At 39.1% G+C, this 25,844-nt stretch overlaps 1 protein-coding gene and 1 pseudogene across 2 annotated transcripts in view; one reads left to right on the forward strand and one right to left on the reverse strand.

Annotated features, from left to right (window-relative positions):
- Positions 1 to 25,844, reverse strand: part of JMY (junction mediating and regulatory protein, p53 cofactor) — an 88,709-nt gene that overhangs the window by 33,557 nt on the left and 29,308 nt on the right. For both annotated transcript variants that reach the window (XM_031003463.3, XM_055366962.2), the window contains exons 2-4: positions 13,565 to 13,738; positions 1,374 to 1,524; positions 346 to 515 (exon numbers count right to left, since the gene is read on the reverse strand). In XM_031003463.3, the coding sequence (XP_030859323.2) occupies positions 346 to 515; positions 1,374 to 1,524; positions 13,565 to 13,738 (495 nt within the window). The remainder of the gene's footprint in view (positions 1 to 345; positions 516 to 1,373; positions 1,525 to 13,564; positions 13,739 to 25,844) is intronic.
- Positions 6,749 to 7,616, forward strand: LOC101135171 (small ribosomal subunit protein eS1-like; annotated as a pseudogene).

Here is a 25,844-nt window from a genome sequence, read left to right on the forward strand (position 1 = left end):
TAGAAATTTTACTGAATTTCTCTGGTCAGTGAAACTTTCTTAATAATTGCTGGAAAGCTTTACGTTTTTACAGTATAAAAAACTTTACAGCAACTAAGAAATTCTGATGCTGGCCCCTCTGATCAACAGTGCAGTGCTGCCAACCATCACACTGTGATGCTGTGAAATACGCTACGTATAACTCTTCTAATGACAACTTAAGTCATAGGACCTATTCTAAGTGTTTTCATCTCATGAAGATGGCATAAAATCACTGCCTATCGGATCAAAAAAAAGTCTTGTGCAAAGATTAAAATGACAAACTGTAACTTTTTCTGATTTTATTTTTCTGATGATTTTTGTTACCTCTTCCTTTAGTGCATGTTTCCGCTGTTCCAAGCATATCTCTTTAGCTCTCATCATCTGCAAAGTTTCCTTAGAAACTGCATATTGGAGTTTTTCCATCCGTTCAGCAGCTGCTGCCCATGATGCTTTACCAAATTTCTTCTGATCAGCTCGCATTCGATCATACACAGCTATTAATAATTTTTTCAAGAGAAATTAAGACAAATAACAACTTAATACTGAAGCATTTGAAAAAGATTTCACTGACCACACAAAGAGAAACAAATCCTGCTGTCATGATAAACTGCTTATAACTTTTTTCTTTTTTTCTTTTATGAGATTGAGTCTCGCTCTGTTGCCCAGGCTGGAGTGCAGTGGCGCGATCTCAGCTCACTGCAACCTCCGCCTCCCGGGTTCAAGCAATTCTCTGCCTCAGCCTCCCGAGTAGCTGGGATTACAGGCACCCACCACCATGCCCGGCTAATTTTTGTATTTTTAGTAGAGATGGGGTTTCACCATCTTGGCCAGGCTGGTCTTGAACTCTTGACCTCGTGATCCACCTGCCTCGGCCTCCCAAAGTGCTAGGATTACCGGCGTGAGCCACCGTGCCCGGCCAACATTTCTAAAACATAATTTGAGAGTATCTTAAATTCTAATGTCTTCAATCCGTCCTCAGAAATAACGTTCTGCAGTTAAAACACTTATAAAATTAGCTTTCAGAAACTTTAAAAATACTCTCACATGTCCAGTGTTATTAACTTTCAAAGTTTCCAGGAAAGCATTAATTCTGTGAGGTTTTATGGTTTTTTCCTCAGTATGTTAGTAGAAACACAATTATTTACTATTCGTATTTAAATTATATATATTTAAATACATGTATCTATGAAAAGACTGATAGGATGTGCCTTAATTTGCTAATAGTGGTTTTCTCTAACTGCTGGGATTATGAGTGATCTTTATATACTTTTCTATGTAATTTTTCTGAACATAAAATACTTAACCACTCATTTTCAAAAATACCTAAAGGATAAATTTACTGAGAAACCTACCTTTTTGAGCTTTAGCTGTTATTTCAAAGTACTTGACAGTAAGATCTTGAATAGACAGTACAGCCATGTGAGCTTTCCGCTGCCAATCAGCATCTTCTTTTTGTAGACTCTCAATTCTTCGAGGTCCCAGATAATCATTCTCCATGGAAATCTTCAGAGAGAAAAAGAAAAAATTAAGAAGTTCAAGTCTTTCTTCTACTCATTCCTCAAACATTTAAAGTTTATATACCACAAAGAATACTTGTTCTTCCCTGCTCAAGAGGATAAGCTGTTAGTTTACAAAACAAGCGAATTAACAATAATACTGAAGATATTTGACATAGAAACCTATTCCCCATTTTGCCCTTTCTTCCATCCCCCTCTCACTCCATACGTAGGCAAAGAATATATACCAATATGTTAAGACTGATTGTTTTTAGGTGTCTCGATGAGGAATTTATTTCCTCCTCTATGATAAAATATCTTTTTTGGTTAAGACTTATTTATGCCCCCCCCAAATTACTTAAATTATTTCCTTAACAGCCACTATATAAAACAATTGAAAACCTGGATTTTCACAATGACAATATAAAAACCAGCCTATATGCATACTGAAAAGACTTTAGATAACAGTAACAGAGAGCCAGGCACGGTGGCTCAGATAGCTGAAAATCAAAGGATGGACAGGAATGAACCGGGTGAATGCTAAAACAAAATTTAAAGAAGTGATAATATTAAAAGTATATTTCAAAACACTACATAGGTATGTTTTAACATGGAAGAAAGGTACAATCAAGAACTGCAATGGATCACTTATACATACAATCTTGCTTTACCATATACAGAGAAATAGCTATCAGCAAGTTATATATGAAGCCAATGACAACTTTATTAGGATAAATTAAAAAAAAAACAGGCAAAATGTTAACCCACTCATGACACACTTAAAAAAACACTGATCAAGTATAATTAAGCCACTAAAAAGCTAGTAATGAATTCTGAAGGTAGAAATAATACAACCCATATTCTCCCTGTTTTGTTTTGTTTTGTTTTTTTTTTTGAGATGGCGTCTCGCTTTGTTGTCCAGGTTGGAGTACAGTAGTGCGATCTTGGCTTGCTGCAACCTCCGCCTCCCAGGTTCAAGTGATTCTCCTGCCTCAGCCTCCTGAGTAGCTGGGATTACAGATGCCCGCCACCACACTCGGCTAATTTTTGTATTTTTAGTATAGATGGGGTTTTGTCATGTTGGCCAGCCTGGTCTCGAACTCCTGACCTCAAATGATCCGACCGCCACAGCCTCCCAAAGTGCTGGGATTACAGGCTTGAGCCACCACACCTGGCCTACAACCCATAGTCTCTAAACAATGCTGTGAAAGGAAAATAAAATCTCAGGACCCCAAACTCACTATATCAAAGGGCAAGATAAGCTTGGGAGCTGAGTCACGCAAAAACTGCTTTCCTTTTGCTCCCAGACAGACAGGGAGGATTGCTTGTGACCAGGAGTTGGAGACCAGCGTGGGTACCATAGCAAGACTCCATCTCTACTAAAAACAAACAAACAAAAAAACAAAAAACAAAACAAAACAAAACAAAAAGAATTAGAATACCCAAAAAACAAAAAAAAAGTCATGAGTGAGCATGCCTAAGAGATCAAGGGGAGCATCAGGTATAGAGATCTGGGTGCAAAGTCTGGGCAGACTTTCGAAAGGGAATAATGAGTAATATCTGGAAATATTAAGAGTAGAATTTTATATTAACGGAATTTTAGCCAGATACTAAAGATGGTTAAGTGTGTCTCTGGGTAAAACACCTTTGAGAAAAATAAAAGGTATTGTGGGGAAAGAATATCATTTGTGTAGATGAGGACAAACTTCACTGAGGTTCATTAACTGCAGATGGCTTTGAAGAAGGGGTGGGATTTTGACAGGTACATAAGGAGAGAAAAACCACTGAAAAGGCATGCGAGAGGTGAGGAGCAATCTGAGCAAAAGCCTAAAAATTTTTGTGCCTGCTAAGGGATGGAAAGCAGTCCAGCCTGCTTGCTTTCAGGAGAGAAAAATGAAAGTAATGAGAGATACTAGGAAAGTAGGTTGTTATCATATGAGGTTGTCTTAAAAGACATTTAAAATGTCAGGCTAAGGACCGTGTATTTAATTTGACAGGAAACCACTGTGGGATTCTACGCACTAAGTGACATATTTAGACTTCATCTTAGATTTAAGGATTCTGGTGGAGTTGTTTGCTATAAGAAAATTGGTATGTGTGCTTTCTTTTATTGCAATTACCTCTGAATTTAAAACATACAGGTTTAAAAGCATACAATTAGTATTTACAAGTATGGGATAGAAATTTAATAATGATACAAGTCAAAACTTAAATCCCTTACTCAGGATATTATAATAGAAGTTCTTCTCAATGACATGATTACACTTTATTTAACAATACAAAGAAAAGACAAATGGAAATTAGTGAAGTTATACCTTTTTTGAAAAGTCTAAATCCTTTGACAATTATGTGAAGGTAACATAGTCTGCTACCTTAATATATTCAAATATACAGAAGGTGAAATACTCGAATGCCCAGTATGCTTTTCTTTTAAGCTGCTGTTTAACTGACTTTAAATTTTTCTTTTCTTTAGAGATGGGGGTCTCACTATGTTGCCCAGGCTGGAGTGCAGGGGCTAGTCACAGGCACAATCATTAGCACACTGCAGCCTCAAACTCTCGGCCTCAAGTGTCCTCCTGCCTCAGTCTCCCAGCAAGCTGAGACTACAAGTGCACACCACCATGCCCAGCCTTTAACTGACTTTTAAAACTCAGCAGCTGTAACATCTGTCCAAAGGTTAAAGATCCGTAATTAGTCGATTGTACCTAAAACCTTAAGCTAGTTCCCCCTAACTTTGAAAGTCTGAAGATGTGTGTACATTCTTGTCTATTCATCTCCAAGTTCATCCTTCTGTCTTGTGATGCTAGGTTTGAGAGTGCAAATCACATTTAGCCTTTGCCAATAGAAGAGTTTGGAAGAGGGAGGAGATATGCTTCTATCTGCATCCCTTGACTTCAACTGGTGGCTGTTCCTGTCAGCACCACCCAAGCCTTATTTCACCCCAGCATCGGCAGTTCCTTTCTGAAGCAGTAACAGAATCTAATTTGCAGTTTTTTCAACCCTAGGCTCATAGTACAACCCCCAAGACAAACCAACCCCTCAGTACTGAATCCTCTGAGAACTAGGTCTCTCCTTTGAGCACCAGGCAAGCAATGCCCTCTTTTTCAGGTCAGCTCCACGGGGTTCCTCCTCTATGCTTCAGTTTTAATAATTCCAACCCCTTCTCTTTGTTTCTCCAACCCTAGGAGTGGTAGCTGTTTTTACAACTGCTTCCTCTGGAAGTACCTTAGAGTTACTTTCTTGCCTTCTCAATTATCTGGTTAACAACTTTATACCTAATTAACAAATTCTTTATATTAGATTCTCTCTGTTGAAATAACTAGTTTTTCTGATTAGCTCTCAACAGATACAACTATGGAACAGAAATTTAATAGTGTTCAGAATTCAAAAATCTTAATACAAAAATCATTCTTACTTGCATGGTTAAGTCCATGTACCATTTATCGAAAGAAAAGTGTAAAACTTGCATTATGGATTTTTTTTTTTTTTTAGATGGAGTCTTGCTCTGTCACCCACACTGGAGTGCAGTGGTGCAATCTCAGCTCACTGCAACCTCCAACTCCCGGTCTCAAGCAAGTCCCCTGCCTCAAGCAAGTCTCCTGCCTCAGCTTCCTGAGTAGTTGGGATTACACGAGCACGCCACCACATCCGGCTAATTTATTTTTATTTTTAGTAGAGATGGGGTTTCACGACGTTGGCCAGGCTGGTCTTGAACTCCTGACCTCAGGTGATTTGCCCAACTTGGCCTCCCGAAGTGCTGGGATTACAGGCGTGAGCCACTGCGCCCAGCCTACTGAGGCTTTTTGAAGAGGCAAAAAAAAATTTTTTTAAACCTGTGGCAAGTTATTTGAAAGTAACTTGTACTTTGTTGTGGATTAATGTCTTTACCTTTATGAGTACAGCTACAAATACAAAGAACATAAACATGCTTTCTATGCTTTTTAATGCTGTCTTTTAACTGACTTTTGAAGTTTCATAGCTTTAATGTTGCAGCCAACTCGTAAGCAACTTGTTTAATAGTTTATTGTACCTAAGACATTAAACAAGGGTACTAAGTACTTTTCCTAACTTGGCAAATTTGAAGATGTGCAGCACTGGTTAGCTGGATCATGTGCTAAAAACAATGACACCTCTGTTTTCAATTTCAGTGCTAGAAAGAAAACAGTGCCTGTTTTTAACACGGAAAAAAGCGCGTGTCAGCTAGGATAGTGAAACTAGTTTATAAATACAAATTACCTGACATGGAATTATTATGAAGCACAGCACTTGGATACTGGCTTTTATGTAAGAAACACAGTAGGGGGGAAATCCACCTTAGATTCTTTGGTAAAACAATGCCAAGATAAATCTGTGAATGTACCATCATGAAGAAGATGAGGGGGAAAAAACTGTGAATATACTAATGTAACAGCACCCACAATGCAAATATTCCAGATGCTGGAGTTGCCTGAAGATGACTCTTGAATGATCTAACAACATGATTAGCTTAGTATCTATTCATGGGTTTTTATATTCAGAGCAAATATTGTTGAGAGATTCTTATAGCTAAGCCAAGTGTGAGAAACTATGCTTAAAAAAAAAAAAAAGAGAAATCGAAACTCAAGTGAACTAAAGGAAAGTATAGCTCAGGTGAGATACGAGTATCTTAATGTATAATGGTGGCACTACCTAGTTCACAGTGTGCATGCGGTGGATGCATACAGTGGTAAAAACTGCACCCTGCACAATAAATAGCACCCAGCCAAGGGGGTGGAGTAGATACTGAAATGCAGCCCATGCTTTGCCAGGCCATGTGTATTTCTACACTTGATGAAAAAGGGCTCTTTCCTAATTTGTTTGATGGGTGACTGGCAGTGGGTGGGTGGGGGGCAGGGGGTGCAGTTTTCTATTTCACAGAAAGGCACCTACAGACTTGCCCTGGGGGTTGGGATAAGAATGAAATGCACATTCAAGAATTTACTAAGAGACAATTGGCAAAGTGAGGTGACTGGCTACAACAGAAAGAAATGCAAGTGCCTTCCAGTTTCTAGCTTATTTACTTTCAGGAAGTATTTAAAAATAAGTTGGACAATCTGTCTGAAGTGCTTATGGTTGATCACGATGATGAGTATAGGCCAGCTGGCTCTGACCCATTAAAGACACTGGATTTAAAAATCTAGAGGTTCGTCTAGTTTCAACTTCATTTTACTTTCATTTGAAAGTAACTTCCTTTTGGCTCTCTGACCAGCACCATGGTGGTTGGCAAGAACAAGCGCCTTATGAAAGGTGGCAAAAAGGGGGCCAAGAAGAAAGTGGTTGATCCATTTTCTAAGAAAGATGGGTATGATGTGAAAGCACCTGCTATGTTCAATATAAGAAATACTGGAAAGATGCTCATCACCAGGACCCAAGGAACCAAAATTGCATCTGATGGTCTCAAGGGTCGTGTGTTTGAAGTGAGTCTTGCTGATCTGCAGAATGATGAAGTTGCACTTGGAAAATTCAAGCTGATTACTGAAGATGTTCAGGGTAAAAACTGCCTGACTAACTTCCATGGCATGGATCTTACCTGTGACAAAATGTGTTCCATGGTCAAAAAATGGCAGACAATGATTGAAGCTCACGCTGATGTCAGGACTATCGATGGTTACTTGCTTCGTCTGTTCTGTGTGTTGGTTTTACTAAAAAACGCAACAATCAGATACAGAAGACCTCTTATGCCCAGCACCAACAGATCCGCCAAATCCGGAAGATGATGATGGAAATCATGACCCAAGAGGTGCAGACAAATGACTTGAAAGAAGTGGTCAATAAATTGATTCCAGACAGCATTGGAAAAGACATAGAAAAGGCTTGCCAATCTATCCTCTCCATGATGTCTTCGTTAGAAAAGTAAAAATGCTGAAGAAGCCCAAGTTTGAATTGGGAAAGCTCATGGAGCTTCATGGTGAAGGCAGTAGTTCTGGAAAAGCCACTGGGGACGAGACAGGTGCTAAAGTTGAACGAGCTGATGGACCACCAGTCCAAGAATCTGTTTAAAGTTCAGACTTCAAATAGTGGCAAATAAAAAGTGCTATTTGTGAAAAAAAATAAAAATAAAATAAAATAAATAAAAAAAAAGAAAGAAACTTGTACCTTGCTGTTGGATTAATATCTTTACCTTCAAAATGTGTTTATAGCTACAAATACAAAGAACACAAACATGCTTTTTGCACTTTTTAATGCTGTTTTTAACTGACTTTTGAAGTTTTGTAGATTTAGTACTGCAGTCAATTTGGTAAGACCCAGAAAAACTCAGACCCAGAAAAATTATAACCTTCAGTTCAGTATGCGAAATCCCTAAGCTGTTTCAAGTCCTGTTTTATTAGGCTAGTGGTTCTCAAACTTAAGTGTGTATCATAATCACCTGGAAAGCTTGTCAAAACAAAGATTGCTGAGGTCCATTCCTAGAGTTTCAGTAGAGAAGATCTGAGGTGAAGCCCAAGAATCTGTATTTCTAACAGGATTCCAGGTTATACTGATACTACTAGTCAGGGGATCACATTTTTGAGACCCAATGTAGTAGACTTAGAATCTGTGAGCTCCCTAAAGGGGTGTCTATCTCAGAAAGACTTCCTGGCCTAAAATAATGCTGGGTAGGCAGGAGCTGCTTAATGCTTAACAGGTGAGATATTATGTTAATATCATAAATATTAAATGTAAAAACAAATATAAATACATTATACATTTGGGATGCCAAGTTCTCTTCTTTCCTATCATACTTTAATACCTAGGTTAATAAAACCATTGGAAATCAAGCTCTTCATAAAGAGAAAAGGTCAATTATTTGGTTAACAACTTTATACCTAGTTAACAAATTCTTTATATTAAATTCTCTCTGTTGACGGCTGGGTGCAGTGGCTCACACCTGTAATCCCAGCACTTTGGGAGGCAGAGGCGGGTGGATCACCTGAGGTCAGGAGTTCGAGGCCAGCCTAACATGGAGGAAACCCCCCTCTACTAAAAAATACAAAATTAGCCAGGCATTGCAGCGCATGCCTGTAATCCCAGCTACTCCAGGAGGCTGAGGCAGGAGAATTGCTTGAACCCGGGAAGCAGAGGTTGCGGTGAGATCGCACCACTGCACTCCAGCCTGGGCAACAGGAGTGAAACTCCATCTCAAAATAATAATAATAATAATAATAATTATTATTATTATTCTCTGTTGAAATAACCGGTTTGATATTTTGATTAGAACCCAACAGACACAACTGTCCATAGAATATAATAACATTCCAACCATCTTTCCTCTCATCTTCTATAAATCCTTAGACTAAAAGCATACCAAACAATTCACACCCTGTGGATAACAGCGGGTTTTGCTATCAAACACGTGTTCAATCCCAACCACGCTACTTTCTGGCAACCATCAATGGTGCTAGATTGGTGTGAAGATTCAATTAAGTTAGTGCCAATACCACATTACCTGGTTAAAGCACAAGCACTAAAGTATAAGCACTAAACCATTCCTCTTTGTACATCTCTTCATCAGGAATATTCTCTATTCCAATCTCTGACAGAGATTGTAACGTACCCACTTCCTACTGAAAATTCTTATTCATTCTTCAATAGTGAAGCGCTAGATAGTCCCTCTTTTTACATATATCTTTAGGCACTGATCACCCCATTTTGTGTGCTTCTTATATAAGTGCGTACATTCTTCACATTTAACTTTTTTTAAAAAATCACGTTTATTGAGATATAACTTGCATACAAAAGGCAACATTTTGAATGTAAATTGTGATTGATTTTGACAAATGTATATATTCATTTTTATCACTAAAATCTAGATTTAAAGAATCACTCCAAAGTCGTCTGTGGTGCTTGCTCCCTGTCAATTTCCCCTAAGCCACCCAAGGCAACAATTATTTAGCTTTCTGTTAGTACAGATCAAAATCATCATTTCTAGAATTTCTTATTTTTTTTTTTTTTATTTTTTGAGACGGTGTCTCGCTCTGTCGCCCAGGTTGGAATGCAGTGGCATGATCTCGGCTCACTGCAAGCTCCACCTCCCAGGTTCATGCCATTCTCCCGCCTCAGCCTCCCAAGTAGCTGGGACTACAGGTGCCCACCACCATGCCCGGCCAATTTTTTTGTATTTTTAGTAGAGACAGGGTTTCACCGTGTTAGCCAGGATGGTCTCCATCTCCTGACCTTGTGATCCACCCGCCTCGGCCTCCCAAAGTGCCGGGATTACAGGCATGAGCCACCACGCCTGGCCTAGAATTTCAAATAAAGGTATCACAAAGTTTATGCTCTTTGTGTTAGATGTCTTTTCCTCAGCATATTTCCTGTAAGCAATTTTACTACGGCTTAATTTATATACATCCAAGTGAATCCATTTAGAGTGGTCAACTCAATGAGTTTTGACAGCTGTATACACCTCTGAAACAACATTAATCAAATACTGACCATTTCCATCAACTCCAAAAGATTTTTCGCCCTTTTAAGTCCATCCCCCTTTATGCATTATATATTCTTTTGTATTTGGCTTCTTTGACTTAGCATGATTTTAAGATTTACCCATGCTGTGTCCATCAGTTCATTCCTTTGCATTGCCGAAAATTATTCTATTATAGTCACGTGCTGCGTAATGATGTTTCAGTCAACAATGAAACACATATACTATAGGGGTTTGATAAAATTATATTGGAGCTGAAAAATCTGTTTGATTGGCCTAGTGACATCTCGATGATCCTGATCCTGGGTAGGCCCTAGATGTGTGATTGTGCTCCAGTTTTTAACAAAAAGGTTTTAAAAGTTAAAAAAAAAAAAAAAAATTAATTTCTTGGCTGGGCACAGTGGCTCACGCTTGTAATCCCAGCACTTTGGGAGGCCGAGGTGGGTGGATCACGAGGTCAGAAGATCGAGACCATCCTGGCCAACACGGTGAAACCCCGTCTCTACTAAAAATACAAAAAATTAGCCGGGTGCGGTGGCAGGCGCCTGTAGTCCCAGCTACTCGGGAAGCTGAGGCAGGAGAATGGCACGAACCCGGGAGGCGGAGCTTGCAGTGAGCCAAAATCGCGCCACTGCACTCCAGCCTGGGCAACAGAGTGAGACTCTGTCTCAAAAAAATAAATAAATAAAAATAAAAATAAAAATAAATTATTTTCTTTCTATTACTAATACATCTTAGTAATACTTAAAACAATTACTTTGCTAATCAATTATACTTGCTTTTTTTTTTTTAGCTCCTCCAGATTTAAAAAATCTGAGCAGATTTTTTTAACTTAGAAGTAACAAGTAACCAGTAATGCAGTTAAAAAAAAAATCTTTGGAATCAGAAATGCCTGATTTGAGTACTGTATCAGTTCTACCACTTACAAATTAGCTGTGAACAAGTACATAATTATCCCAATATTAGTTTTCTTATCTATGAAGTAGGAAAATACAAATAATAAGAGTACCCAACCTACAAGGTTGTGTGATAATTAAATTAGCAGATCTTTTTAAAGCAATACAACACACTCAATCTAATGTAATGTATGAGTTGCTAACTAAATCTAGTTGTTGGCTAACAAAAACTTAAATCTGCAAATTCACAAGTAGGATCAAGAATAAAAGAATAGTCATGATTGATGGGGCATTTTCTCAATGTCTTAGAAAAAGAAATGCAGTGAAATACCATTTTTACTGTCAGAAAAGACACAAATTTTCAAAATATGTTTTCTGTTCCTCTTCACCTACATTCTACTTCCCAGGAAAAATGTAGCAGTTAAGTGATGCTAGTGGACAATACAGGCTGACAAGTAGGGTCAACCAATTTGCTAATATTAATACCCAATACAAATCATGATATAATTATGTAAAAGAATGTGTAAAGATTCTGGATAGTCAGTGCTGTGCTATAGAGATTATGTCTGCTAAACAATGCAGCAGTCTAAAGTAGGCAGGTATCCAAGTCATCCAGTTTATTCCTGGCCTTCTAGTCAAGTTCTTAGCAGACAAATATCCATGATTCATTTAAAGAAACAGGAATTTCCAGGCTGGGCAGTGGCTCATGCCTATAATCCCAGCACTTTGGGCAGTCAAGGTGGGCAGATTGCTTGAGTTCAAGAGTTCTGGACCAGCCTGGGCAACAGATGGAGACCTCCGTCTCTACAAAAACTACGACAAAAAACAGCTGGGCGTGGTGGCATGCGCCCATAGTCCCAGCTACTTGTGGGGCTGAGGTGGGAAGACTGCTTGAACCCAGGACATCGAGACTGCAGTGAGCTGAGATCATGCCACTGTACTCCAGCCCAGGTGACAAAGACGCTGTCTCAAAAAAACAAAACAAAACAAAAAAACCCAGGAATTTCCAACATCTAAAAATTATTTGTTCCATGTTGCTGTTTTAACCCAAATGCCAAATTTATGATAAAACTGACTGACCAAAACAACTCCCCCCTCAAAAAGCTGACAGCACAGTTATTTTTCAAAAGTATTGATAAAGGAGTATGTCTAAGTCGTGTGACTATCCTACTCTCCACCCTGATACGTTAGTAAAGAGAAAAATAAGACACACAGACAACCTTACTTTCTCATACCTTTTCAAATATACTCACCCCTGTCCCCACGCATAAGGTTCTCAAAGTAATTGCTAATTTTCTCAAATACTCAATCTTACATAATGATATTCCAACTTAACCTATTAGGTAAAAAGACAATTTTAATGTTCTAGTTCAGCAACATTTATATATGAATTACACATAACATTTAAGGTCAGCTATAAAATCAAACCCTTAAATGCTTGCCTCAAAAAATGCTTTTTCACCCATGTTGTGGGGGAAAAAATTTAATTTTATTTTTGAGACAGAGTCTTGCTGTGTCGCCCAGGCTGGAGTGCAGTGGTGCAATCTCGGCTCACTGCAACCTCCACCTCCCGGGTTAAAGTGATTCTCCTGCCTCAGCCCTTTGAGTAGCTGGGACTACAGGCATGCACTACCACGCTCAGCTAATTTTTGTATTTTTAGTAGAGATGGGGTTTCACCATGTTGACTAGGCTGGTCTTGAACTCCTGATCTCAAGTGATCCACCTGCTTCGGCCTCCCAAAGTGCTGGGATTACAGGCATGATCCATGCCTGGCTGAAAAAAGTTTTTTGTAATATACTTCATCACATACTAATAAAAAATTTCATGTATTTAAAGTTCTGTCATTAAAAACTTAAAACTTTCCTAACAAGTTCTTCTAAAACAAATGTTCCCAAAACTGGCTGGGCATGGTGGCTCACACACCTGTAGTCCCAGAACTTCGGGAGGCCGAGGTGGGCAAATCGCTTGAGCCCAGGAGTTCCAGACCAGCCTGGGCAACATGGCGAGATCCCATCTCGGAAAAAAAAAGAAATGTTCCCAAAACTTTTTCTTCTTCTTGGAGACAAGGTGTTGCCTAGGCTGGAGTGCAGTGGCACAATCATGGCTCATTGCAGCCTTGATCTCCTGGGTTCAAGCAATCTTCCGCCTACCTCAGCCTCCTAAGTAGCTGAGACTATAAGCATGCGCCACCACATCCAGCTAGTTTGATTTTTTTTTTTTTTTTTTGTAGAGACGGGTTCTCCCTGTGTTGCCCAGGCTGGTCTCAAGCTCGGAGCTCAAGTGATCCTCTTGCCTCAGCATCCCAAAATGTTTAGACTACAGGTGTGAGGCACCACGCTCAGCCTGCCCAAAATTTCTGGTAATGAAGTCTAAGAGTACACAGTCTCCAAAACATTAAAGAGGAGACATGACTAGAGGAGGAAGGAAAGTGAAGGAAAGGGAGAAAATAGGAATCCTCCCAATGTATTTACAACTTTGTGCTAACTTGAACACATTACTTTCTGGGCTATCCTCAACCCTGGCTACTCAGCAGAATTGCCTTTTGAGGTGCTTTAGAATGGATACTCAGGCTACAACCCTAATCTACCAAACAAGAAACTTTGCAGAAATAGGACCAGGTACCTTCTTTTTTTTTTTTTTTTTTAAAGTTCCTCTTGTGGATAACGCATGGCCTTTCAGGCTGAGAACTATGAAACAGGCAGGCTACTAGTTAGGATTAATAAAAAAATACCTTGATCTGCTGTCTTCGTAGCATGGCAAGTTCTCTCATATCTCGGAATGGCTGTAGTAAATACTGATAGAGTTCGGTTGTAGCTTCTGCAAGGCTGCTGTAGGCTTCATCCTCCATCTGATACAAGTCCAGAAGCTCCACCATGCTCTCTGTATTCTTGTGCTTATCCAAGAGCTGTGGAACAAGACAGTTTCACAACTAAGAAAATCAATTCTAATAACCTATAAATACTTGCTTTGAACTCTCCCTATCATGCCAGGACCTCGGAACCCTAAAACACAGAAGGAAGAGGGAATGAAAAGCATTGACTGCTTTTCATCACTATCTCCATACTTCAGGTGTCTCACTACTCAAGACCACGGGCTGAATATTTCTTTTGAGGCTCAAAGTATTGAGCTTAGCCTTAACGCTTCCCATTTTTTATTTTCCTTTTTTTTTTTTTTGAGACAGGGTTTCACTCCTGTCACCCAGGCTGGAGTGCAATGGTGCGATCTCAGCTTGCTGCAACCTCCACCTCCTGGGCTGAAGTGATTCTCCTGCATTAGCCTCCCAAGTAGCTGGGACTACAGGCACACACCACCACACCTGGCTAGTTTTTGTATTTTTTTTTTTTTTTTGTAGAGACGGGGTCTCACCATGTTGCCCAGGCTGGTCTTGAACTCCTTGGCTCAAGACAGCCACCCGCCTCGGCCTCCCAAAGTGCTAAGATTACAGGCGTGAGCCACTGGACCCAGCCCAAAAAATTTTCTACTATCTAGTAGAATGAAAACCATCCAAATCTGGAACATTTCCAATAAATTTCTTCAATTTCTACTTGTCACCTCCTTCAAAATCATGTCAGGCACTGGCCTAGGAGCTGGACATACAAAAACATGGTCCTGGTCCTCAGAGCTTACAGTGTAGTGAATAAACAGAAAACAATTTTTAAATAATTTAAATTTTATAAAAAATTATTCTTTTCCCCATGGTTCTTTTAGAGACAAAGAATTTCAAACTGTGATAAATATTATTAAAATTATAAATAAAAGTTTTATAAAAGAAGGAGGCCAGGTGCAGTGGCTCATGCCTGTAATCCCAACACTTTGGAAGGCCAAGGTAAGAGGATTGCTTGAGGCCAAGAGTTTGAGGCAGGCCTGGGCAATGTAGTGAGACCTTGTATGTATAAAAACAATAAGCGGCCAGGCATGGTGGCTCAAGCCTGTAATCCTAGCACTTTGGGAGGCCGTGGGGTGTGGATCACAAGGTCCAGTAATTGAAACGATCCTGGCCAACATGGTGAAACCCCGTCTCTACTAAAAATACAAAAATTAGCTGGGTGTAGTGGCGTGCACCTGTAGTCCCAGCCACTCGGGAGGCTGAGGCAGAAGAATCAATTGAACCCAGGAGGCAGAGGTTGCAGTGAGCCGAGATCGCGCCACTGAACTCCAGCCTGGCGACAGAGTAAGACTCGTCTCAAAAAAACAATAATTTAATCTTAGGCAAGATTTCTTGGGAGAAAAAATGTAAAAATTAGCTGATAGTCCCAGCTATGGGAGGCTGAGGCATGAGAATTGAGCCCAAGAGGACGGGTCTGCAGTGAGCTGTGATTGTGCCACAGAACTGCAGCCTAGGTGACAAAGTGAGACCTTGTCTCAAAAAAAAGAACAAACAAAACAAAAAGCAGCCAGGCACAGTGGCTCATGCCTGTACTCCCAGCACTTTGGGAGGCCGAGGCAGGCAGATCACTTGAGGTCAGGAGTTTGAGAGCAGTCTTGGCCAACATGGTGAAACCGCACCTCTACTAAAATTACAAAAATCAGCCAGGCGTGGTGGCACACACCCATAATCCCAGCTCCTTGGGAGGCTGAGGCAGGAGAATCACCTGAACTGGGTAGGCAGAGGTTGCAGTGAGCCAAGACTGCACCATTGCACTCCAGCCTGGGTGACAGAGTGAGACTCCATCTCAAAAGGCAAGTAAATACATAAAAATAACAAATGAAAAGAACTAATACAGAAGACAGTAATTTATATATGCATACATGGACTCCATTTACCTGCTGGCAGTATCACCTCCCCAAAGGCACAAAATTCTTCTATTCCTTTTCATACCTATAGTTTCCACTACTATCTTTCTCCCCACTTATTTTCATTTTAGTTGTTGTATCAGTTCATATGTGTAATCATGCTGAATTGAGACTTCAGACTCATTTCCTGTTCATATTTTTGGCACAACATGTAGCAGCACTGTATTATTAACAATCATGATAAATCAGACAATCTACATTAAAGTGCTTTTATAACAAAAAAAGTGCCAAACAAATATTAGCTATCATTCTGTTTTTTTAAGGCTACTGTTAAAACTAATATGGAGAATTTTGACTTCTCTAGTATTAGCTAAGCAGTTCTATCAGAGCAACTTTTGCCACTGATAACAACAACAAACCGTGGGGCAAAATATCACAAAACAACTGCCTGTAGGCACTACAGAGTGACCAAAATAGCTATAAAATGGAAGGGACATCAACAATACCTTGGAAGCAGGGAGGGCTCTAGGCGGTTTATTCATGCCTTTCAGCCTGAGGGTGTGCCCCAGTGGATGCCAAAAGAAGGGGAGAGGTATGACTAAAAACTCAGAAACCCTTGCCAGGCACAGTGGCTCACGCCTGTAATCCCAGCACTTTGGGAGGCCAAGATGGGCGGATCACGAGGTCAGGAGATCAACAACATCCTGGCTAACATGGTGAAACCCCGTCTCTACTAAAAATACAAAAAAATTAGCGAGGCGTGGTGGCGGGCACCTGTAGTCCCAGCTACTCGGGAGGCTGAGGCAGGAGGATGGTGTGAACCTGGGAGGCGGAGCTTGCAGTGAGCTGAGATCGCGCCACTGCACTCCAGCCAGGTGGGCAACAGAGCAAGACCCCATCTCCAAAAAAAAAAAAAAAAAAAAAAAAAACCTCAGAAACCCACAGTCTTGTTGGCTTGTTGGCTTGAAGAATCTGAGGATAGAGTTCAGGACAACCACAGCAGCTAGAAAGCCAGAGAACAGCGATGAAAGGGAGACAGCCTAAGAAGAAGAAAGTCCAAATTCATATATAAACTCTACTCAAATTTCTGGCTGATCACTGGAACTATACATGCACAGGACAGGTACTAAACAATCCAGATAAAACAAAACAATAAATATTTCATCTGCTGCCTTCTGTGAAGGAGGTAGAGTTTGACATCTGAATCCAATCAACTTGACTGCTGAAGACAAGACTGTAAAAATCAACACTCTGAGGGAACATAACAGAATCCAGAGGCTCTACAATTTGTCATTCACAATGTCTATTATATAATTCAAGATTAACAGACCAACAAAGAAATAGGAAAACAAAACTCAGTCATCAAAAAGCAATCAATGGGGCAGGTGCGGTGGATCAAGCCTATAATCCCAGCACTTTGGGAGGCAAAGGCAGGCAGATCACTTGAGGTCAGGAGTTCGAGACCAGCCTTGGCAACATGGTGAAACAGTTTCTACTAAAAATACAAAAATTAGCCAGGTGTGGAGAAGCACACCTACAGTCCCAGCTACTTGGGAGGCTGAGGCAGGAGAATCACTTGAACCCAGGAGGCAGAGGTTGCAATGAGCTGAGATCATGCCACTGCACTACAGCCTGGGTGACAGAGCAACTCTGTCTCAATTAAAAACAAACAAACAAACAAACAAAAAAACTATTTTTAAAAAAAGCAATCAATGAAGACCAATCATAAGATGAAACAGATATGGATTTAACAGACAAATATTTCAAAGCAGCTATTATAACGCTAATTGGACATAAAAGAAATACACTCAACAAGAATAAACAGGAAATCTCAAAAAATAGAAACTAATTCTAGAATAGAAAATTTGCTGTATGGGTATAGAGTATGGTTCTAATAACAGTCAATGAACTTGAAGATAAAGATAAATTATCCAATCTTATAGAAAAAAAAGAAAGTGCTGGGTGTGGTGGTTCACTCTTGTAATCCCAGCACTTAGGGAGGTCAAGGCGGGCAGATCACGAGGTCAGGAGATGGAGACCATCCTGGTTAACACGGTGAAACCCCATCTCTACTAAAAATACAAAAATTAGCCAGGCATGGTGGCGGGCACCTGTAGTCCCAGCTACTCGGGAGGCTGAGGCAGAAGAATGGCATGAACCCGGGAGGCGGAGCTTGCAGTGAGCCGAGATAGCGCCATTGCACTCCAGGTTGGGCAACAGAGTGAGACTCCATCTCAAAAAGAAAAAAGAAAAAAAAAAAAAAGAAAGTCTCAGGGACTCATGGGGCAATATTAAAAGGTCTTCCCCCACAACCCGAGATGAGGGCTCACTATATTGCTTAGGCTGGTCTCCAACTCTTGGATTCAAGCAATCCTAGTGCCTCAGCCTCCCAAAGTGTTAGGATTATAGGCGTACGCCATTGTACCTGGCCAAAAGGTCTTAACATATACTGAACTGAAGTTCCAGAGGAGAAGAGAAAATGATTCAGAACAAAATATTACAAGAAAAATCCCAAATTTGGCGAAAGACATAAATCTACATATGCAAGAAGCTCTAATAGCTCCAAGCAGATAAATGCAGTTACCCACAAGTAGGTTTATCATATTATAGTCAAACTACTAGAACTCAAAAATAAAAGAGAAATTCCTGAAAACAGCTAGAGAAAAATAACATAGGAGGAACAAGTACACCTATGAATGCTGACTTCAAACTAGAAACAATAGAGAACAGATGAGGAATAAACAAAACACAACAAAACATCTGTCAACCCAGAATTCCATTTCCAAGCAAATATCCCTCCTGAACAAAGAAAAAATAAACAGTTAAATTAAAAGAGAACTCATCACCAGCAGATGGACACCATAAGAAATGTTCTTTAAAATGTGTTCAGATTGAAGGAAAATGATACACATGGAAACTTAGATTTTCATAAAGGAATAAAGATTGCTGGAAATGATATTAGTAGGAAAATAGACTATTTTTCCTCTTAATTTCTATAAAATACACAGGAGTGTTCAAAGCAAAAATCATACGACTGTACTGAAGTTTATAATGTATCTGACTATAATAAATATGAAACCTAAAGCATAAAGAACAGGGTTAGACATGAATCTATACAGACACATATGGGTTCTTAAGTATAAGATGGGCTGGGTGCAGTGGCTCGTGCCTGTAATCCCAGCACTTTGGGAGGCCGAGGCAGGTGGATCACTTAAGGTTGGGAGTTTGAGACCAGCCTGGCCAACATGGCAAAACCCTGTCTCACTACCAGAAATACAAAAATTAGCCAAGCATGGCGGCACACACCTGCAATCCCAGCTATTCGGGAAGCTGAGGCACGAGAATCACTTGAACTCACGAGTTTGAGGCTGCAGTGAGCTATGACTGAGCCACTGCACTCTAACCTGGGAGAAAGAACAAAGCCCTGTCTCTTAAAAAGAGATGAAGTGGTACAATATTAACTCCAAGTATGGTTTAATCCCTATGGCAACCACTAAAAGAATAATAATTTAAGAAGGTATGCTATAAGCCCCAATATATTCAAGTTATTAAATTAACCCAAAAGAAATCAGGAAAAGAAGAGGAGAAAAAAGAAGTAAAAACTACACGCTATTTTCATATACATACCTCTATGTCAAAAAAAAGAAAAGAAAAAAAAAAGGAAACCAAAACAGAAGATATAAACAGAAAACAAACAGACCTAAATCCAACTTTGTCAAGAATTATATGAAATATAAATGGACTAAACTCTTTAATTTAAAGGTAGAGTTGTTGGAATGGATATAAAAGGAAGCCACAATTATATGTTGCCTAGAAGAGATAAATATTGAAAACAAAGACACAAATAAGTTGAAAGCAAACAGTAAAGCATAAGAAGCCTGGAGGGACTATTTTAATATCAAAGAGTAGATACACTGTAAGATATAGAGTATTACTGGAGATAATGCAGAACTTCTTTTTTTTTTTTTTTTAAAGACAGAATCTCACTCTATGACACAGGCTGGAGTGCAGTGGTGTGATCTCAGCTCACTGCAACCTCCACCTCCTGGGTTCAAGCAATTCTCCTGCCTCAGCCTCCCAAGTAGCTGGGATTACAGGTGTGCACCACCAAGCCTGGCTAATTTTTTTGTATTTTAGTAGAGACAGAGTTTCACCATGTTGCCCCCTGGATGGTCTCGAACTCCTGAGCTCAGATAATCCGCCTGCCTCGGCCTCCCAAAGCACTTAGGATTACAGGCGTGAGCCACTGCGCCCAGCCCAGAACATTTTATAAACACGAAAGAGTCAATTCATCAGGAAGACACAACAATCATGTGTACATACCTAATAATGGAACTTCAAAGTACATTAAGTTATAATGGAAAGAATTTTTAAAAAGAAGGAAGAAAGTTGACAGAGTTGGTGATTTTAACACTCCTCAGTCACAACATCCTCATTAGTATAACGGTGAGTAAAAGAAAATGAGACACAAATATACAAAAAAATTCAGTAGAAACAACAGGTAATCTGAACAGACCTATATCCATGCAAGTGATTGAATCAATAACTATGCCCTTCCAAAACAGAATGCATCAGGCCCAGATAGGTTCATAGGTGAATTCTACCAGATATTTAAGAAAGAAATTATACCAGTTCTCTCAAATCTCTTCCAGAAAATAGAAGTAGAGGGAATACTTCCTAACTTGTTTTATGAGGCCAGGTTTAGCCTAATAGCAAAAACAGACAAACATTACAAGAAAGAAAAACTACAGGCTGAGCATGATGGATCGCACTTGTAACCCCAGCACTTTGGAAAGCCTAGGCAGGAGAATCACTTGAGCTCAGGAATTCAAGGCCAGCCTGAGCAACACAGCGAGACTCTCTCTACTAAAATTAAAAAAAAAAATTAGCCAGGTGTGGTGGGAGACTTGCTTGACCCTGTGAAGTCAAAGCTGCAGTGAGTCCTGATCATGCCACTGCCCTCCAGCCTGGGCAACACAGCGAGGCCCTGTCTTAAAAAAACTACAGACTGACATCTCCCATTAGCACAGACACAAAAATCCTCCACAAAATATTTAGCAAATCCAACCAATGTAAAAAGAATTATATACCATAACTGAATGTGATTTATTCCAAGTATACAAAAGGCTAGCTCAACATTCAATAATCAATTGTCATCTACTACAAAAACAGGCTAAACAAGAAAAATCACATGATCATATCAACAGATGCAGAAAATGCATTTCACAAAATCCAACACTCAATTCATGATAAAACTCTCAGCAAACTAGGAATGGAAAACCTCCTTCACCTTGACAAAAAAAACCTTGAGCTAACATATTTAATGGTGAGAAAGTATTTATGGTGTATATATATTTATAATAATAAATATATAATATATAAATATATTAATATAAATATATTTTATATTTATGTAAACATATATTTTATATAAATATTTATGTAAACATATATTTTATATAAATATTTATGCAAATATATTTATGTACAATATATTTTATATAAACATGTATTTATGTAAAAATATATTTTATATAAATATGTATTTATGTAAATATATATTTTATATATTTATGTAAATATTTTATATATTTATGTAAATATATATTTTATATAAACATATAAATTTATATTATATATTCCTATTTAATGGTGTTCCCACTATGATGAGGCAAAAAGCAAGGATGTCCCCTTTACTACTCCTATTTAACATAGTACTGAAAGTCCTAATTAATGCAATAACAAAAGAAAAGGAAATTTAAAATGTGTAGACTGGGAAGAAGTAAAACTGTCTCTGCTCGCAGATGACATATTTGTCCACGTAGAAAATGAACTCACGTACACACACCCACACACCCCTCCAGGCCAAGTGCAGTGGTTCATGTCTGGCAATCTCAGCCCTCTGGGAGGCAGAGGCAGGAGAATCACTTCAGCCCAGGAGTTCAAGACCCACCTGGGCAACATAGTAGGACATCATGTATAAAAAAAAAATTTTTTTTAATTAGCTGGACACTGTAGCACATGCCTGCAGTCCTAGCTACTGCAGAGGCTGAGGCAGGAATCCTTGAACCTAGGAGTTCAAGGTTGCAGTGAGCTATGATTGGGCCACTGCACTCCAGCCTAGGTGACAGGGCAATACCCTGTCTCTAAAAAAATTAATAAATAAAAAATAAAATACATTAATTTCAAAAAAAATTCCAAATGTTATTTCTATTAGCACACCAAAAATTAGGTATAAATCTAACAATATATGTACAAGATCTTTAACAAGAAAGCTATAAAACTCTGACAAAGGAAATCAAAGTAGATCTAAGGAAATATTCCATGTGTATGCATAGGAAGACTCAATACTAACAAGGTATTAGTTCTTCCTAACTTGATCTATAAATTCAATGCAATCCTAATCAAAATCTCTGCAAGTTATTTTGTGGGTATCAAAAAATAAATTCTAAAGTTTATACAGAGCTGAAAATACTCAGAATAGCTAACACAATATTGAAGAATGTTGAAGGTCTGACACTACTCAATCTCTTTTAGACACTCTAAAGCTACAGTAGTCAAGACAGTAGGGTATCTGTGAAAGAACAGACAAGTAGACCAATGGAACAGAATAGAGTCCAAAAATAAATCCACACAAATACAGTTAACTGATCTTTTAACAGAGAGCAAAGACAATTCAATAGAAGAGTCTTAAAAAAGAATCTAGACACAGACCTTGCACTCTTCACAAAAATTAACTCAAAATTGACCATGGAATTAAATGTAAAACTGAAAACTATAAAACTTCTAGAAGATAACATGGAAGAAAATCCAGCTGACCTTGCCTTTGGCCTTTACTTTAGATATGACACCAAAAACACAATCCATTAAAAAATTGGTGAGTGGGACTTCATTTAACTTCTGCTCTGCAAAAGACACTATTAAGAATGAAAAGACAGGCCTACAGATGGAGAGAAAACATTTGCAGAAGACATATCTGATAAAAGACTGTTACCAAAAGTATACAAAGAACTCCTGAAGCTCAACAGTAAAAAAAGATCCAATTTACAAATGGGCAAAATATCTCATTGAAAATATACAGATGACAAATAAGCATATGAAAAGATGTTCACCGGGCGCGGTGGCTCATGCCTGTAATCCCAGCACTTTGGGAAGATGAGGCGGGTGGATCATAAGGTCAAGAGATCGAGACCATCCTGGCCAACATTGTGAAACCCCGTCTCTATTAAAAGTATAAAAAAATTAGCCGGGCGTGGTGGCTCACGCCTGTAATCCCAGCACTTAGGGAAGACGAGGCGGGTGGATCATAAGGTCAAGAGATCGAGACCATCCTGGCCAACATTGTGAAACCTCGTCTCTATTGAAAGTATAAAAAAATTAGCTGGGCGTGGTGGTGGGCGCCTGTAGTCCCAGCTACTCGGGAGGCTGAGGCAGAAGAATCGCTTGAACCCAGGAGGTGGAGGTTGCAGTGAGCTGAGATCACGCCATCGCACTCCAGCTTGGGCGACAGAGCGAGACGCCATCTCAAGAAAAAAATAAATAAATAAATAAATAATAAATAAAAAGATGCTCTACGTCACATAACATTAGGGAATTATAAATCAAAATGAGATACCAATACATACCTATTAAAATAGTGAAAATCCAAAACCCTGACATCAGAAAATGCTAGAGGATGCGGAACAACCAGAACTCATTCACTGTTGATGGAAATGCAACTGTACAGCCACATTGGGAGACACCATAACAATCTTATTTTTTATTTACTTTGATAGATGACTGAGAGATAGACAGGATCTCACTCTTGCCCAGGCTGGAGTGCAGTGGCACATTCGTAACTCCCTGCAGCCTGGAACTCCTGGGCTCAAGTGATTTTCCCACCGTAGCCTCCTGAGGAGCTGAAACTACAGGTGCGCACCACCACACCCACTAATTTTTTAAATTTTTTGTAGCGATGGGTCTCACTGTGTTGCTCAGGCTCATCTTGAACTCCTGGCTTCAATCAATCTTCCCACCTCAGTCTCTCCCAAAGTGTTTGCATTACAGGCATGGGCCACTATGTCCAGCCCACTCTGACAGTTTCTTACAAAACTACACATACCTTACCACCTAATCCAGTAATCATGGATCATTAATATTTATCCAAATGAGTTGGAAACTTTTATCCACATGAAAACCTGCACACTAAAGTTTACAGAAGCTTAATTTTAACTACCAAAACATGAATGCAACCAAGATGTCTTTCAACAGGTGAATGGATAAGCAAATTGTAGTACATCCATACAATGAAATGTTTGGCAAGAAAAAGAAATGAGCTGGGTGGGCACTGTGGCCCAGGCCTGTAATCCCAGCACTTTGTGAGAGCAAGGTATGAGGATTGCTTGACCCTGGGAGTTTGAGACCAGCCTGGGCAACACAGGGAGATCCCATCTGTATAAAAAATAAATATTTTTTAAAAGGGAAAAGAAATGAACTATCAAGCTGCAAAAAGATACGGAACACCTTATATGTATATTGCTAACTGAAACAACTAATCTGAAAAGGCTATATATTATATGATTCCAACAACATAACATCCTGGAAATGCCAAACTACAGAGAGTAAAAAGACCACTGGTTGCCAGAGGCTAGGAGAGATGGAGCACTCCAATGAACAGATGGAGCACTCCAATCAACAGATGGGGCCCAGGGGATTTTCAGAGCAGTTAAAACTATTTTGTATCATATTATAATGGTGTACACAGGACAGCAGGACATTATGCATTTGTCAAAACATAGAAACTCCAGGGTTCTACATTTTATAAAAAAGGAAAACAATCCCAGAACTGTACAAAAAATTAATTTTAATATAAACTATGGATTACTCAATAATCTATCGATACTGGTTCATAAATTATAACAAATGTACCACACCAATGCAAAATGTTAATAATAGGGAAGACTGAAGGCAGGAGAGAGGGATAAATTATGGAATCTCTGTACTATCTGCTCAATTTTTCTGTAAACCTAAAAACTGATGTAAAAACTCAAGTCTATTAATTTTTAAAAACAGATGACACAAGCCTAAAGACATAATGTTATATTTCATTGTATGTGTTAAACTATCATAAAAGTAAAACAAAGAAATCATTCAAAATAAAGCCATAATAACCAATTAACACTGATTTTCATACCTGCTGACACCTATTTTTTGTAAGCTGATCAAAGCTGTTGTCTGTCTTTCTACTTTGTTAACAGGCGGTGTTTTGGTTGGTTCTATTATTTGTTTTTAATAGTCAACTAGAGCAAAAAGAAGCAATTCAAACATCAGTGTGGGGTTTGGTGAAGAGAAGTTGGTTAATGGATACAAAAATACAGTTAGAAGGAATAAATTCTGGTATTCAACAGTATAGTAGGAAAATTATAGTTAACAGTAATTTATTGTTTATTTCAAAACAGTTGGAAGAACTGTAATGTACCCAACACAAAAAGAGGATAAATGGTTGAGGTGATGGATATTGCAATTACCTGACTTGATCATTATACATTGTATATGCATATCAAAATATCACATGTACCACCTAAATATGTACAACTAAATCAATTAAAAATACAAAACGCCCCTGACCTTGGTCACTTAACAAGTATTAATTCACGATTTACATACTTAACTAGTCAAGAAAGAACGATATTTGTGGACTGCTCACTCTGTGCCCAGCATTGATTTATCCAACAAATATTTCTGTGATTCTACCACTAGGCAGACATTCTACCAGACACTAGAGACACAATGGTGAACCAAACAGACATCGTCTCTGCTTCTAAAGCGCTTACTTAATCTGTAGAGACATTAATCAAACTCCCAAACAAATTTAAAACTGAACGCCTCTGTGAATGAGAGGCAAATACCTTGCAAATAAGACTACACACATGGACAGAGGACAGGCCACATGGGATTTTGCTTGTGATGAAAGCTAAGAAAAGTTGGCCAGGCATGGTGGCTCACACCTATAATCCCAGCACTTTGGGAGGCCGAGTTGGGTGGATCACTTGAGGTCAGGAGTTCGAGACCAGCATGGCCAACATGGTGAAACCCCGTCTCTACTAAAAATACAGTACTAGCCGAGTGTGGTGGCGCATATGCCAGTAATCCCAGATACTCGGGAGGCTGATGCAGAAGAATCACTTGAATCTGGGAGGCGGAGGTTGCAGTGAGCCGAGATCGTGCCACTGCACTCCAGCCTGGACAAGAGTGAAATTCTGCCTGAAAAAAAAAAAAAAAAAAGAATCATCACAGAT

The sequence above is a fragment of the Gorilla gorilla genome, chromosome 19 (assembly GCF_029281585.2).
Source record: "Gorilla gorilla gorilla isolate KB3781 chromosome 19, NHGRI_mGorGor1-v2.1_pri, whole genome shotgun sequence".
Classification (NCBI taxonomy): domain Eukaryota; kingdom Metazoa; phylum Chordata; class Mammalia; order Primates; family Hominidae; genus Gorilla; species Gorilla gorilla.